The 18,515-nt window shown below is 29.7% G+C and overlaps 2 protein-coding genes across 3 annotated transcripts in view; both read right to left on the bottom strand.

Moving 5' to 3' along the window:
* LOC108752530 (transient receptor potential protein-like) overlaps positions 1-1,339 on the bottom strand; it is an 11,291-nt gene extending 9,952 nt beyond the window's left edge. Inside the window, exon 1 of the mRNA XM_018493382.1 lies at positions 1,182-1,339. Within this exon, the coding sequence (XP_018348884.1) occupies positions 1,182-1,339 (158 nt within the window). The remainder of the gene's footprint in view (positions 1-1,181) is intronic.
* Positions 1,340-4,798: 3,459 nt separating this feature from the next.
* Positions 4,799-18,515, bottom strand: part of LOC108752566 (FMRFamide-related peptides-like) — a 21,428-nt gene continuing 7,711 nt past the window's right edge. The window contains exons 2-4 of one of the 2 annotated variants that reach the window (XM_018493458.1): positions 12,843-13,083; positions 7,475-7,881; positions 4,799-5,428 (exon numbers count right to left, since the gene is read on the bottom strand). In XM_018493458.1, the coding sequence (XP_018348960.1) occupies positions 5,221-5,428; positions 7,475-7,881; positions 12,843-13,037 (810 nt within the window). In that variant the 5' untranslated portion in view covers positions 13,038-13,083 and the 3' untranslated portion in view covers positions 4,799-5,220. The remainder of the gene's footprint in view (positions 5,429-7,474; positions 7,882-12,842; positions 13,084-18,515) is intronic. The other variant, XM_018493469.1, reaches the window with a different exon arrangement.

The following is an 18,515-nucleotide window of genomic DNA, read 5'->3' as shown; positions in this document are numbered from 1 at the left end:
TCCCATCGCTCAACAATATTAAATTACTCGTTAGACACATTTGATAAATTACGCATGATATGACAGTGATAACCAAAACTTGGTTGAGGAATATATATCTAGTTGTGTGCGTAGTTCGAATCGTATATGTTTTCTCAAATCGCAAATGCAAAAGCGGTCTACGACATACAAATGCAAACGCGTTGTACACATGATGGAAGTAATATTACTTCCACAATGATTGTACACACGGGAATACAAATGCCTTAACATGCTTTCTCATTCCTTCTCATGTTTCTTCCGATACGCATGCAACTTCGAGTGTTAAGTCATTTGTATTCCCGTGCATACATAGACGTCCAACGTGAAAAGTTATATCGTCATATCGGCTTCTCGTCGTTCCGTTACGCTACGGATGAGCATTGCAAGAAACGCATAAAACTGTCATTTTTATCGCATTATTTGAAGATATGTGTATAATAAAAAAGTTAGTAATACTCAAGAATTCTCTATTTTCTTCACTGATTTTGACAAAATTAGGCACATTCAACGCGTTTTTATACGAAATAATGAATACGAATCTGGTTAAAAAAGTGTGGACCGTGAGATATTAATCTTTAGTCTTTTCATCGCATCAACGTAATTTATTTAAACAAATCAAATGATGCAGTTGTCATTAAAATATTCGTGGTTGAATATTTAAGAAACAGACTGATTATTGCAACTTGATATTCAATCATTGTACAGGAAAGTTGCCGATCACAGGAAAGTTGCAATACTTTTTTTTATGGGTTTTAAAATGCAATTTGTTCATCGAGTGATTGGTACTTACTTATAGATCTAACCATTTACAATTCATTCAACCATTCTATGAGCAAGGTTGAGTTTCGAAATCTATCGAGAAAAAAGTGTAGCAACCTTTCTATGACTACTTCGCAATCACATAATAGTTGTTCCGTATTTTATTATTTAATCTGATCGATATCACCAGATATTTCTGCAGTATATAGACCAACCACACTGTTTTTTCCATGTATCTCTTTCTCTCTCTCCACATAATGTTTCACATAATTACATATTTCACATAATTACATATTTGATCTACATCGCGGTAACAAAAAGAGTTTATTCCAAGAACAAGATTATTTTACGTGCCCAGAATATCCTTAAAGGGATATTAATGCAGAAAAATTCAGGATTACCTTTTGACAGTGGCACAATCACCTCGTTCTGCGCTAAGCAGGAAATGTTTCTCGACTGGGCCAAGAATATAGTCAATATTATGTATCTGTAACGATTGCACCGACGGCGGTCTCATCTCGTTAGATAGTAGATCCTGCTGAGACTCTGACGGATCCATTTTCCTCTAACGTGTCGTTGAAAAGAAATATTTATGCACGCTGAACAGACAACTGAAGCGGTTGAAATTATAAGATGCTTTTCTCACTTAAAATGCTTCTTCCCACTTGTAAAATTATAAACGGCCGTGAATATATAATTTTCATAATTTTAGAATTGGAATGCTGAATGCTCTCAAATCACCAAATGTTTTTTTCAATTATTCTCAGCAACTAAATTTTTTTTATTTATCCGAAATTGATTTTTAAATTTTTTTTAAAGTTCCATGTTTTTGGCTATTTAGAAGTACAGTATAATATAGTAATTATGCCAAATAAATGCTTTTAAAAAAAAACTTCTATGAAAAATCTCTAAATTTTAATTAATATTCTGTAAAAATTCCGTAAAAATTTACAGAAAATTCCAAGGGGAAAAACGATATTTTTTACCATCCTTTTTCGAGTTCGACCATTTTGTAGGGATGTGTCGAAACAATGTACTTACGTATTTTTTTCACATCGATGTCGATATGCTTGCGCGAAATATGTCAGACGCAGACTGTAACGATCACATCTAGTGCAATTCGACGAAACCTTACGACATTGTGTCAGGCGGATCAATTTTCAGGGTGCGGATTAAGTACGAGGGCGAGGCGTCGTGTACTGAAAGAAAAGAACTCAGTCGGACTCACACAGAGAGTTACCACATTGTCTAGTATTGTATAGCATTGGCGTTATCACAGGATATATGCGGATAGCGAGCGAGTACGTGTTTCTCTTGCTGTCTAATTCCCCAAATAATGGCTTGCGAGAGTTTTGTGACAGCGAATAGAGATTAAATCCCAAGTTTGTATGCCGCCAACGCGTTTTAGTTCATTCTTCTTCATATTTTCCGTCACTCGTATGATTGATTATTTATTCCCACCTCCTCTGATGATATGGCTTTGTTACTGTGTTTAGTGCGATGCATTCATAATAATTTAAGAAATAAATACAACAAAGAAAGACAAAACTAATTACGAGAAATACGTACAGTATATTATAATGTGAAATTTTTTTCTATACCGCAATAAAAAAAATATATTCGACATATTGCAACATAAAAATGTATATTTGCGAATTAAGGTGTCTATATAAGATATTTATATAATAAAAAAATACAAAAGATAAGGGAAAATAGAGAAAGAGAAGAAAAAGGGAAAGAAGTCTGTATTTCTCTCTCTCTCTCTCTCTCTCTCTCTCTTGTTTCACGCGCGCGTATAAATGTGCATATGTGCGAATATATATTGTAAACTAGTCATCTTGCACTGTGATATTTCGATGTTATTTATCAACGTGTAATATATTAGTAATATTTTTGTGATAATATACTGTAATATATTAGTAATATTTTTGTGATAATATACTGTAATATGTAATATTTTTTATATATTGCAATGTTATTGTAATATTGTACTATGTGGAAATACTTATACCATAAGCCTAAGCTGGATTTAACAGTCATATTGTTTATGCAACATGCGAAACTTACAATGTGAATTTGGTTGAATGTACACATATTATATATAAAATTACATAAAAGACAATCGCGTATAAATTGACAAAAAGTGTAGTGATATAAATAACTCTTTGATAATCCTTAAGGTCGTTTGTATTATCGACTAAATGGGATCCCTTGTTCGGTACATTTACCAACATTTTTGTTCTCTTTTTGGATTTTTGGATAACTAGAGAAACTCTTTAATAACTTTTTGCGACGAACTTCTTAGACATCTTCAATTAGCTGTAAAAAGGACAGCAAAAAGTTATGGAATAGAAAAATCAAATGAAGATAGCTGGATATAAAATGAGCCAATATTGTATGCAACACATTGTTTCTTAATATTTTGCCATCAAAAAGTCTAAAAATTGGCAATTCACTATTTTTGACGTATGTTTAAGTTCTTAGATATTCAAATAGCAACATTTCATGCCATGCTGTACATTTAGCGATGATTTCTAGGATCTTCTGTGTACTATTAGTACATCCACCTAAATTGGTTGTTACCTGCTGCGGAAATGACAAAAAAGCGCACAATTTGAATATGAATTTACGGTTACATTAGATGCGTTCAGCAGAACGCAACAGTTTTGCAATCGTTTTATGATTGTTTGCTGACATGGGACTGCATTTCTCTAGCTCTTAAAGTATAATTCAACCAGCGCGAAAAAAATTTCTAACAGTTGCAAAATAAACGTTCTGCTGAACGCAGTCAATGACATTTTCGGGACGACAAATCGTCAAGTTTGTGTATACATTAAATTAATAAGAAAACAGGTGTACAGCGCGGGATGTACAGCGCGGTATCCGATATGAGATTTATGGTTCGCCATTTCCTATCAGCTTGCGGATGCGTTAATTGTTTATTTAGCACTTAATAAAATTTAGAGAAATGGTAGTTCTTTTTTTAGAAAAAATGAAACTGTATATATTTAATTAGGAGATAGGATAAGGGTAATACAACAAAATACACAAGAAATTCATTTAATCCTTTAATGCATTTGCAAGAAAAACAATAGAAATTAAAATGGATAATTGAGCATCACTTCTCGCTATTGAAAAATATTTTCATGGAACTAAATAAAAGAAATAATTATATAATACATAAAATCTAGACAAGTACATAATAAAAAATATTTTATATTTGTGTTAAAATTGATATTTTTTACATTTTGTGCCAAATTTTTAAAATATTCAAGTGTTAATTTAACACAATGTGATTGTATTATTTAAATATTTTGTGTGTTAAATTAATATTCAATATTTTGTGTTAAAATAACACAATACAATTTATATCATATTAACGAATAAATAAATAAATAAATAAATAATATATAAATAATAAAATATTTTAAACGTAAATTCTAAAATAAATTAATAAAATGTATTAATTTGACATATTATAAATATTAAATTTACTTAAGTGTGCTAATTTAATATAACAAATATTATTTTTTTCTGAAGAAATATCTTTTTAATTTGCTTACAAATATGTCAGCGTTACATTTTTTACATAATATCTGTGTCACTTCCTAATGTATTCATCTTGTATTAAATTAACACAAAAAATGGATTATTTAGGACACATAAAGCCAAGTATATAACACGCAAAACGCAAGTCGCAGGTCGCAAGTGAAACGTATTTCAGATTATAATAGATCGCAGGACGCAGAACCCGAAAGTTGAAGTTCACCTAACTTTCTGCGTCCTACGTTCTGCGTTCTGTAAACTATTATAATTAAAATACGTTAAGTTAGTTTCTAGTTTGTGATCTGCTATCTTTGTTCTACGTGATATATAAATTGGCCTTAAAATGTGTTACGGTTAACTAAAAATTTCCAACTATATACGTAAAAAAGATAGATAATAATCACTTATAAATATATTAGAACAACAAGTATGGTAATTATATGAAAAATTAAAAAAAATATAATTTGCTTGTTTTGATTTTTATTTTCAAGAAAGACGCAACGAGTTCACATATTAAAAAATTTAATATAGATTAGCATTTCGTGACTCGTGACATTTGTGACACTGCGACTTAACAAAGGAATAAGGAATAGAAGAGAATCTTATTCAAATAGATCTTATTGTTTCTTCGCAGTATTGCAACAATCGAGTAATCATTTTCAAATTGTTTGACAAATCGACGTGCGAGAGATCCATTTAAGTATAAATCCGCGCTGATAGTAACGCGATCCGGTCGTCATCTCAAAGCCAAATGCAATTCGGTCATAGCGGTCAAATTGATTCGACAAACTGGAACACTACGAATCCTCGTTGACATTCGACATCGAATCCACAGGACGAATCCGCATGGGACGATCTCGGATCTCGGACAAGCTCGGATAACAGCAAGCAGGCCTACTCGTGACGACTCGGGCTATCCTGATGCTCTGAGGCGTCCAAACTGATTTCATCGGTTATCTTGTTCAGGCCGTTGCAAAGACGGAGAAATCTCGACACATCCGGATGTAATTTCGTGCCGCTGATCACAATGTTTGACATAAGCTCCGAACACACCGCAGATAAATTGAGAGAAGCCGGCACGACTTGTACACTACGACCAAACCTATTTCAAGCAAAATTTATTTAATCATTCCAAATTCTTATTGACTTTTGCGTGGGTAAAACTATTGAGGCACCCGATGATCTTGACATATATTGTCAAGATCATAATTCTGAGTGTTTTCGAACAGGTCTTAGCCGTTACTCGTGGATCGTCAAAAAGTTATTAATGAAAGAAGTTTAAGAAATAATCAGCTTTTATTAATGTTAAAAAATATAATTTGTTATTACATTTATAGATATAACATGTTTAAATGAGATTTGATGAAATTAATGTTAATTTATCTACTATTTTGCGTATCGTTAAATTGCAGAAAGTTCTATGAGTCGAAACGTATGTATATGATTTTATTAGGTTATTAAAAAATACTATTTTAAGCATCTAAATTTGCTCGTATTTGATCATTTAGTCTATATTATTGCTTTGCAATTAATGAGCGTTTTCTATTTTGTGCATTTATAACTTTTTATTTAGATATGTATCTAGAAAATGCAAATAATGACATAGGAATGCATCGTATTTGTCATAAATAAAATATTGTGATATTAGCCAGTTTTAGAAAGTGGAATTTCATAGAGATCAAACGATTATTGGGGGTCGTGTCTGTCGAGACTTTTTATCAGGACTTTCATCAAATTACTATAACTTTATATTAATATTTAATATGGTTGTCCTATAAAACAACTGTTAAGTTATAGTAATTTTAAATCATTTTTATTATTATAATAACTATGATTGTAATCATTTTAGGTTGTCAACTATATACATTTGTTACTAGAACTATACATATGGTTATTATTATTAATTATAGCAATAATACTTACAATTATATAGTAATATGTAATTACAGTTACAAATACCCAAAGTTTTTCTCTCAGATCATGAAAAAGTTTAATTTTTTATTCTAAGGCTATGTGTACAGGGTGCTTCCGCAACCACACATCAGTAAATCGGGTTGCCTATCTGCCTATCGGCAGGGGCATGCTTTACTGGTAACGCAGAATAAGATTAGATCCGGTGGAGAATGAGACAAGAGAAATTGAATTTTTTACATTCTGGTATAGTGTAATATTCAATAATATGATATAAAATATGGAGTTAATGATACAAATAATATCTGACTTTATCTAACATAAGTGAAACTTAATAAATATTTAAAAATATATAACTATAAATATGTATTATAATTTGTATTATTAAATACATATTTTATACATATTATTGAATTTTACACTATACCAGAATGTAAAATTCAATTTCTCTTGTCTCCCCGCCGAACTCGCGATCTAATCTTATTCTGCATTAATAAAGCATGCCCCTGCCCATAGGCAGATAGGCAACCCGACTAACTGATGTGCAGGTTGCGGAAGCACCCTATAACGACAATTTTATTGCTAACTGCTAAACAAAACTTTGGAATAGCAAGCATAGAAAGACTTCAGCGCTGCCATTTTGCTTCAATATAATATGTAGAAAAATTTTTTATTTAATTTAATATGTATAGAATTAAGAACTTAAAATAGGTTTTTTATTTCTTTTACAATGTCGCTTTAAAAAATTCATAAAATTATTTGCCTACTTTGGAGATCCAAAAATTATGAATTTATTAATTTATTAAGACTGGACCGCGCGTGTCTACCATGCTAGGGGTTCCCCATAGCAAAGGGTCATATCACAACCTGCATGCGTACGTGCATACAAGAGATAGGCTCTATCCCGACTTTGGGATGTTGCGCTATATGAATAAATGATTGAATTATAAAAAACTGCTACATTATCTAATAAAAGACACTTTCTAGTTTGCGTTTATATATCTATTCCTAAAGTTATATTTCTAAAGTTTTATTTTTAGCTTTTATTTTAGAAATATTACTCAAAAAATGGAGTGATATGACTCGATACCAATGACTTTCCTTTATATACACACATTGTTTATATTTTCATTAATAAACAAAATTTATGAGATGTAATTTAGAATACTATATCCATCCAGGCAACTCTTCTTTACATTTCGATATTAGGAAGTCAAAAATACGACAAGATGGTTACCTGATAAAATTGAGATCATTTCGCCCGCGTTTGAGTTGTCCATCGTTGACAGCCTTGAAGTTAGATCGACCGAATCTGATCACGATATCTGGCGACTTCCATCGGGGATGCCTGCTGACCATTGAATCAGTTTCTTCGTCGAAGACGGAATTATCGGCGAGATTGAAGGCAGACTGACTGCGTCCGAATCTAATGAAGGAAGAACCCATAGTGCTGCGTCTCTCTTTAGTTTCGGTATTTTCTTTACGCTCATTGATGCCATGTCTTTTTATCACATATTCAAATTCATTCGGCGATTCCTTGAAGATTCTCAAGCTACTATCGTCTTGGAGTGGCGTCAATATCGAAGAAGACACGAACATCCAATTATAGAGAAATGCCATCACAATGAAAGCCCAAAGTGCGATCTGCAAAAATTGTATGAATAAAACTGTATATATATCGCGTGCAATATTTTTTATCTTTTTTAATTTTATATTCCATAAAACTTGCCCATTATTTGCAAAATTTTTTTTATACTGAGGAAAAAATTTTTAATATTTGTGACAATAACATGTTATTATAAATAATTATCATCAGAGTTGGCAAGCAACGCATTAGTTGTAACGCCGCTATCATTATTATTACTTTTTTCTATGACAATGGTGTTTCTTATTATCTTTATATTTATAATCATTCAATAGATCGCATTATTTTTATTACATATTATTTTAGATTAGATTTATTTAAATATAAATTTATATATTGAAAAATATTTTGTACTTTATATTTTTCAGTAGGCTGCACATTTCACAGCCAATACTGAAAATATGTAGTATATACATATGTGACACGATCTGTATATATTATATATTTTCAGTATTGGCTGTGAAAATGCTTTACTAACAATAAAGATTAAATTACTCTCTTAACAACAACATACATACTTAAAGATAATGTTTAATACAAATTTTTAATAAAATAAAATTTTAACGAACAATTCTTTGAATGATTTGGTGAATATTTTTTGCATACACATTTATTTAAACAGAAGGAAATTACATCAATAGTAAAATAAATATAATTAACAAAATATAAGATATATTAATAATTAACATATATATAGATATATTAATAACTAAGTTATATTAGGAAAGTTAGTTATATTTTATATAAACGTCACAGATCTGTAATTGTAAATTGTTAAAATTTTTACGTAACAAATTAATTTCTATTTTTTGAGAAAACAAGAAAATAGGTATGTTCTATATTGTACAAAACAGTAACTAAACAAGTGAAAATGAAGTCTCTTACATCGCGTACAAAATACTTGTAACTACTAGACATAGCAGTAGACTAGACTTACATAAATGTCACATATTTATGTCTATCTAATCTCATAATACAGATTATAAATTTCAGAATTACCAAATGACGTTATTGGGCGATATGTGATTTATCAAGGTTGACTTGAATTACGAAATGCAACAAGAGAATATCTCAAGAGAATGCGTCCAACGCGCACGTGCGTCACATAATAAATTATATTGGCGTCTTATTATCTGTATTAATATCCTGTTTAACAATATCATGGCGTACTGAGCAAGATTAATGTGATGCCTTATATTACTTTAATTAACTGTGTACGCGACTGCCCTTCATAATCACGTCACAAACTTACTACACGTATTGTTAAAAACCTACAGATTTACCACGATTTAGGGATACGAGTATTGATGTAAGTCCAGATAAGCAAGTTCTCTTATTAATTAACTGATCTTTATTGTTACTTTACGCAGATTGTACTGCATCAATATTAATATGTGTACTACTCAGATTCTTACGCCGCTCGCGTTTCATTACGTTATACTTTATATTGAATGAGCGGTACTATCGCGTTAACGATTAATAGCAGATTTTTCAGTTGCCTTGAAGTTAATACCTCCACTAATAAAGATATTTTTAAGTAACTAATGATTAAAATAGAGAGAAATAATATGCAATTTTTCCCAAGACGTCGAACATATGAACAAATAACATAATCATAGTTTTCAATAAGCAAACATATGATATAATTATAAAGAATGATATAATTATAAAAATCTTAATTAATTAACCTAGTTATTTATAATATAAAGTAATAATATTTTATGCATTAATTTTACCTACTATTCTTCAGAAAGAATAAGCTTGAATTTTGAAGTAGTTATTTCTGTTTCCTTATCTTTACTATTTTTTTTTCAAAAATATAAAAATTTTAAAATAATTTTAATATAAGAAAAGGCTCAAATAAATTTATAAAATTAATATAATAAGAATAGGGCTACGAGCCCTATAAGGAAGACGCTATATTATTAAAAACCAACAGTTTATTAAAACATACGTTTCGACCTCGATATCGGGTCATTCTCAACGTTAAAATAATGAAATTTAAACGTAATTAACTAATCATTTTAATAACAATAAAACATAAAAACATATAATGTAATTATAAGAATAAATAATTATAAAATCTATTAATCAAATTCATAGCTTGCTGTCTTACAGCAGAGTTAAACGAAAAATATGTAAATAGTACAGAGACAACCATTGACGACTACAAAGCGATTTAATAATCTGGAATGTATTTCACAGTTATAGCTATAAATTTGGTTAACAGGTTTTATAATTTTTTGTTCTTATAATTACATTATATGTTTTTATGTTTTATTGTTATTAAAATGATTAGTTAATTCCGTTTGAATTTTATTGTTTTAATATTGAGAATCCGAAACGTATGCTCTGAAACTAATAAACCGTTTGTTTTTTTAATAATATAGCATCAAGAGCCTTGCTTGGCTCGTAGCTCTATTCTCATTATTTTAATTTTAAAAATTTTACTAAAAATAATATTAACGCATATAAAAAAATCTTTTAAGGTTTGAAATTTCTTTTTTATAATGAATGTCTTAGTTTGTTTTAACATTTGAACAGATTTTTAAACAATGATTAAATCAATTACCTCGCTCATAATCCTTTGATTTTTGAATTTATTTTATTTTAATTAAACTTAAAAATAATTAATTTAATTGAATTAAAAATATTATATGTTGCAAAAATTGCGAAAAATCACAATGAAACTTCAATATTTTAATCAAGAAAGAATCTATCATTGAATATCTTCTGAAATAGAAATGTTAATATTGAAAATGCATTTTCCGTTCTTCAAACATTATTATATTAATCTTTGAAATAAAAACAAACACATTTCAAAAGCAAATTAAATAAAGTTGATATAATGAAATATTTCTTTATTATGAATCCTTATCACACCACGCATTTTTTTTTCTCGGAAATTAATTAGAGATGTCTTTTTATCTTACTATTTTTTAAATATAATAGAATATAGCAGCTAGTTATTATCAAAATTTTTAAGCTGTGATTTAATCAATTAATCCGAAAGAGAAATGTCATGAGAATGTTTAGAAAGACAAAATGGCTCCACGATAAATCTGAGAAAATTAAGTCGATAAGTTTATAAAAATTGTAAGGGAACATACGAGACTTGCCACGTCAATTCAATAGTAAGTAAATATGTGTACGCTGTAAGATAGTTGAATGAAAATGGAAATTAGCTGAAATAATAAGAAAGCATATTTCAAAGAAAAACATTGCACGAAAGCGGAAAATAATATACAAAAGCAACAGAGGATTTATCACGAAGACCGGAGACAAATTCGGTGACGCAAGAAATCCACCTTTGTGGAATCCACCTCTGTACGTCCGTTTTTTATTTCTAACAAAATTACCGAAAAACAATGCATATTACTGCTTAAAAAATCGAATTTTTTATAAATGCAAATTTTAAACATATTTTTTATTATTCTGAATAATTAATTTCTATCCTACTTTTTTTCTAAAATAAAAATTATTTGTTTGTTTTTTAAAATCATTGAATCATTAACATTATTAAAACAGAATTTAAAAAAGAAATTTGAACCTTTTTAGTGCATTTAATAATTTGGAAAAAACACTTTCTTTGATATATATTTATATAAGAATCATTATTTAAAATGAAAACAAATAAAATTTAAAAATCTTTTCCCTTCTCTCTCTCTCTCTCTCTCTCTCTCTCTCTCTCCCTCTTTTCCTCTCTTTCTCTCTCCGCTTTCTCCTTTTATCTGTCTAATGTGCAAAGTATTTCCTGCGTACAAACTAAACAAATAATATATATGTCACATAATAAAAACATTTTGTACTTTTGTTAAAACATTTTAACTTAGGTTCTTGTTATTTTTATTGAATTTTTATCCAAGTTATTTATCATAACATAATTGAAATAATTGGTACTAAATTGATATTTAACATTTCTTAGTGTTAAATTGACACAATGAGTAAATGATTAAATAACATAAAAATAATGTAACATGTTTAAAACATTAGTTAAAGTAATGGAAGCTGAATGTATTAATTTAACACATTATAAATTTTTAGTAAAGAAATATGCTGCTATATTTGTATCTAAATTGTGTCAAAATTTTACATTTTTGAAAATATTACATTTTAATTTTTACGTAATCCACAAAAAAAATTGTGGCAATAAGCGGGGAAATTTCTCTTAGCATTTCCTCTAAGCAAACAATCTTACATGAATTAAGCGCGTGTATTTATAACACGCGCCTAATTTATTATTTATCTATAAAAATAAAGAAAAATAAAGGTAGATCTATAAACATGAGGATCTATGAACGTGAGCTATGATTAAAAATAAATTCGTCTATAGAAAATTCTTCTATAATAACCCGACAAAAGCCTTTTGAAATAAAAAAAGATAAACAAGATACTAGCAGTACGCTTATTTGCTAGAAGAAGTTTGTCATTTACGTGCTACCGTAGCTATGCATACATGTCAGTACATGCAAGACATTTTTCTAGCATTAAGGGGATTGCAATCTTAAATTCAGCATCTTATGGTAATACTATATTCCTCTACTTTACAGAGTATCTTCTTAAGGTCATATATAAATGAAAAATCCTTTGACATTAACAAGGAACCGCTAAATAGCAGAATATTTCTTTCGGGGTGTAAATTACTGATTAATTACAATGTACATAAAATAAAGTACTAAACAACGGAACATTCAATTAAATATTTGTGACTCATTATATGATTTGTAAAAATTAAGACAGCATCTTTCTTATTTTCCGATTGTTAAATATATTAAGATGTACAGAGATCGTTTGATTTCTCGCTATTTCTCGACATATTCTTCATCATCATCAATAGTTGAAGAGATAGCTCAGCTGTTAATCCACACAATTATAGAAGATTAATTCACGGAACAATCACCGCACATCTCTCCGCGGTGAAGCACTCACTCCACAATAACGACAGCGACAAAACACTCACCATTTTGTCGACTTTTAGACTTCTCGATGCGTAGGGCGATGCAGAGGACGAGAGATCGTGAAATGTAAGTGTCAAAATGGAAAAAAACGTAATACAGTGAATATAGCGACGGCGTGGTTTGGTGGTGGTTTCTGGTGGAATGGGTGTCTGGGGTTGGCGATGACACCCTTTATATAGGTGCACCCCGGCGCGCATATTTCCCCTCTTCTCCTCGGCGCATTGGTCCTCTCTCTCTCTGTATCTGTGAGGAGGAGACATTCTCACCTGAGTTATGATTGGTCGCAGCGCACAACACGATACCTCTACATTATTTTGATTCAATTACACCATCACCACCGGCTACCGACCTACGTAATCTTCTTTATTATTTATGACTCTCGACAAATAATAATCATAGGGGCGGATGCGAGAGGATCCTCGCTGCCTCCACGTCATCGGTAACAATATCGACGCGCTGATCTCTTCTTCTCTCTCGGCCTATTTATCATGTCTATCTATCACACAAAAATTCACTGTGCGTAGAAACAACAACGCTGTCAGAACAAGCGACTCTCCATTTATACATCGAGCTTTAATGTATGATTCATGAAGATCGAAGGAAGTAGCAACAGGTAAAGCACTTTTATTCTCTCACAGTCTATCCTTACAAAAATCTAATTGGCCAATTTAATACTAGTCAATTTATTACTAAAAGATAGTACTTATTTGGAGTACTAATATTAGGAGTACTACTGAACAACAGTGTTTTTGATACTTAAAATAAATAATTAATAACTGTTTTTCGAGTATTGGCCAGTATTAAATTTTTGTACACTTTAAATTTCTTACAGTGAAATCTCACTTCAAGAAAGTGAAAATAAAAATTTCACTTTTTGAAAAAGAGTAACAATTTTCAGTTTTTTTAAAGTGAAGAGATTTTCACTTCAAAGGAATAAAATCTCACGCCAAAAAAAAAAACGATTTCACTCTAAAAAGAGTGAAGACGGTCATTTTTTTTTCATAAAGTGAAATATTTTCACTTCTTTTCAAGGGTGGTTGTATTTTCACTCTCTTGAAGTGAGATTTCACTACAAGAAATTTAGAGTATATTTAAAGTACAACAGTGTAATTTTTATTTTATAGTCGCTTTCTGTTATAGAAACGCAGTATAATGGTGGAGTGACGAAAGTACATCTGTGTCGTCAGTTACGAAGATATTGCAGTAAAAAGAACTTTATACGAGAAGTTATAAGTCATGTGGGCATTTGATTTACGTACGTCAATTTTAATGTTTGATTAACGATAGTTTCAGAAAGTACATAAAATGTATTATGTGCGAACTTTTTTCCATTAAACTAATTTGAGGAATTCCGAGTTTCGGATGAAAAATACGTCAGGGCTTTTTAAGTTTTAACGCGCATACACGATATGATCATACTTCGCAACAAGCTGTAGTAAACTCGTCTTTTCTTCATAAACAAACTGTCCGTTATACGTTACCTTTCATGATACAGAAAAGCAAATTTGCTTGTAAATTTATACATATGCAACGCATTGTACGCCCACGCGTGCACGTAATGCAAGGGTTACGATAACTACATGTTAATCTTGCGGCAAATCAAATAAATTTCGATTGCATGTATGTACATATTTGTACTACAAATATTAATTTTATTTTTCAGTTTTTCTACAAATAGTTAAATCGAACATTTTATTTATTTTTTATTTAGAATATTAAATTTTCTTTTAAAAATGTATTCAAATATCAAAACAAACTAAGATGTTCATTGTTAAAAACAAAATAACTATACAGTAATTAGTATTGCTAGTAAATAAAAATCCATCTGGCAGATACATTATTGCTTCTATTACTAATAATAATTGATTGGAATAACAGATTAGTATCAATCTCCATGACAGAAGAATCTTAAATTGTATTCGTTTTCAGCACCGACATTTGTTTTCACTGTATCTACAAATTATTTGTTGCAAGTACCGGTTTGTTACACGCTTTTACTTATTCACATTATGAACATTAATTTTATTTAATAATTTTGTTATATTGGGGAGGGAGAAAATTTGCTATGCACGCCAATCCTAAGCCATAATGGCTAATTCCATTTGCGAATGTAAGAATTACAAAATTTAATTGTCAAATTTGTTTAACACATATAGCAAACAAATTTGACAAATATTTTGCATTTATTGAAAATAATTTTTCAATAAATCGCGTTTATAGCAAATCTTTCATAGCATCTTTTTATTGTATAACAAATTATAAGAAAAATTTATATGTATATGAAAATACACACGTAACATGATAAATACTGCACAACGCAAAATTATGTTAAATATCTAATTAGGTAAAAAATCTTGTTAAAATAAAGATTCGTTAATGATAAAATTAAACGTATATATGTGGCTTCTATCAAATATTTTTTATAACATCAAAATTTATTTTGCAAATAGGTTAATAAAAAATTTTACGCGATATGTATATTTCAATAACATAATTGAACAAATTTATTTAACTTGTAACAAAAATAGTATTTAAAAATCGATAGCTGCAAGTTTGCGATGCAATGAATTTGTGATATAAACATTTTACTTCTGCATCAATTACATACATACGAGTAACTACGCCCCAAATTTAAACTGACCATCGATTTGTGATTACAATTATATATATTTAAAAAATAATTATAGTGATATAATAAAATAAATAACTATTTCGAAAATTGTAAATATATTTTTAAAGAGGTTATTATTTATATTATATAGTAAGTATAATTAATATGACTTTATGACTAAATCTCTTTTTTAGTCAAATGTTAAATATCAAAAGTCGTATTTACAATGTTTCAAAGAAGTTAATGACTTTTTAATGAGAAATTCTTTGTTCACTTTTAAATATATTTTTCCGTAAAATAACGAAACATTTATCATTTTCCTGTTACAACAAAGTAAAAATTAAAGGTCTCTTTTAAGCTAAACTTTAAAAGAAGTCAATGGATAATTGAAATTGTACCATATTTAGCCGTGTTCAGATAAAGTTTATTGTATTGGTTTATTGTATTGGTGATTTAATTTTACATTTAATAATCGAAACATAATGTTGAAAATTAGAGACTTTTGCGATAAGTAATAACTCTCTTCCTTTAATATTTTGGCTAAGAAAAAATCAAATTCAAATCAATTACATGCGAGCTTTTTGAATCTATACACAAAAAATGTATTAAATTTTAATAAATATTTCTTTTAATAGTCCTAGCGGAATATTTACTTACGATAAATAAATATTTAAATAAATAAAATAAATAATAATTGAATAAAATTAAAGGTTGTTGTATCTAATGAATATGTTACATTTAATAAATATTTCGCTAGGAGTATTAAAGAAAATATTTACTAAAATTCAGCAAATTTTTTTACAGTGTAATGATTTTAATTGCAGTTTAATTGCGAAGATAATTGAAAAAATATTTAAAATTAAATAATTGCAATATAAAATTAAAATATAATATTCTTAACGTAAAGACTGTTTTATTACAATAATTCTAAGTAAAAGAGTAATTAAATTAAAAATTTTGAAGCATTTTAAACACTATAAGATCTGAATTATAATTAAAATTTATTGAAAGCGAAGAGACTTTCTTATGAATTAATGCCTTTTTCTGAAAGTTAAAACGCATACATCAGGAACAAGAAAAGCAAGCACATATCAGTTATCTTTTAAATGAAAAAGCTTGCCTGAGCAAAAGGAAATTGGTGTCGTCGTGTTCCGTTGCATAAGCTCGTTGCATATTCAAGTTTAATATTATAGCATAAAGATCGTTTCTCTATTGCCGACATTGAGCAGATAGATTGCATAAACGTACGTAATTCATACTTGTTACTGCGGGATGTAACAAATACATTGCATTGTGAATTTGAATATAATTTACCTATTACTTTTCTTGGGTTAAGAATGTGGAGTAAAATGTTAAATGACAAAATTCAACAATTCAAAAGTAACAAAAAATTGCAAGGCGTCAATCTTTTATTAAAAATACTGTGTACCTTGCGAGATTTTGTGTAATATAAACTTATTACAAACTAATAATCGCCAGCGTTAGCAAACGTTACTTTTCAGTTATTTTCCGTTACTTTTTAAATGATTTGATGATAAGATGTTGCAATTTTTTATGACGATAACGCTAACTAATTAAACGCGAAGGTTGTACTTAAATTAAGAAGAGTGACTTTGAAAAATCGTATATTACGCGTTATTTACTGAAAAAAATTAATAAATTTTGAGTAACGCGTAATGTTATTAGTTACAAGTAACGCGTTACAAATTAGGAGTTATTTTTTTCAGTAACGAATGACTTTTTCAATCTGTACAATTAATATAATACGAAATATTGTACTTTTTGAATACTCACAATATACGATTACTTGCACGATTAATTATTCATAAAAGGATTGAGATGATATAATTATGTATTACATGGAATAGATATTTTGTATGATCCATTCATTTGGAATCAAAACCCGATGGAAAAACAGACTTTATTACTATTTTATGACAATTATTTTTGTTTAATGTAACATTTTGTTGTCTCGCTTAAGTATAACTCTCGATTATTCTTTGAACGGTATCACACGAGTCATAAAAAAGTGACTTTAGTCAGTTAATAAATACTTTCATGCAAATAACGCAATTTATGCGATTCCTACTTTCACAATTAATATAATTAATAATTTAATTAATTTTTGGTTTTGTGTATCTTTCGTTATACGATCCGTATAAATAATTAATTTTGAAACTATTTGTCGCTAATAAAAGAAATATTCCTCTTTTTTATTAATATCTAGCCCATTCCATCGTCTCTAATCATATCTTACATATTACCGTAATAAATGATTCAGCCCTTTTATCTGCTCTGAATTTATTTCGTAATAGTGACGAATTGACGTGTGTTTGATATTCATTTCTAAATATTAACCGACAATTGCATAGTAATATAGATATAAACAATAGCGCTGTATATTACATTTTCAGATGATATTTTCCCTCCCACGGGTACACCTTGACGTGGTGAGAGGGCTCAGTACCTGGAGGATATACACGAAAAGAATAATTTTTCTCAAGTATCTAAAACTTTCCCGATCTATCTGAATGATATATCTAAATGAATTTTTAGATATTGAGTAAAATCGTTCTTTTCATGTAAAATCGAAGGGGAAGCTAACGTACCCTCGTCCGCCGAATTAATTGAAAGTGAACGAACCGCAGCCGGTTCGTCGCGTCGCGCGTTTGCTCGGGAGTGTCGTTAAAGTTATCGGACTAATGGACTTTTGACAAAACCCATTCGAATGGCATTCTAGTTCGACGATGAAATCATATCTTCGATGTGCCGACAGGAAAGCGGAACTCTCTTTGGGACGTTGCTTAGGTGGCCACGGTTACTGCAACGCTCTCACGCCAAGTGCTCCGGGCACGAGGTGATGCCGGCCGCGTAATGTCACGCACTTCGTGTGCGTGTTCGCGCGGTTTAGCAACTACTGTTGCTGTCGGCTAATTGAGGACACGCTCTGTCTGCCGACAAACGGTTCGGCCCTTAGCGGTAAGAAGCAATCGATTGGCCCGGATTCATCCCTGGGCCTGTATTCTGTACCTGGGTTGTGCAGCCGTTATGAGCACTTGACGAT

Source organism: Trachymyrmex septentrionalis, unplaced genomic scaffold (genome assembly GCF_001594115.1).
Source record: "Trachymyrmex septentrionalis isolate Tsep2-gDNA-1 unplaced genomic scaffold, Tsep1.0 scaffold112, whole genome shotgun sequence".
In the NCBI taxonomy this organism is placed as follows: domain Eukaryota; kingdom Metazoa; phylum Arthropoda; class Insecta; order Hymenoptera; family Formicidae; genus Trachymyrmex; species Trachymyrmex septentrionalis.
The sequence above is the reverse complement of the archived record's forward strand: the minus strand, read 5'-3'. Positions and strand labels throughout refer to the sequence as shown.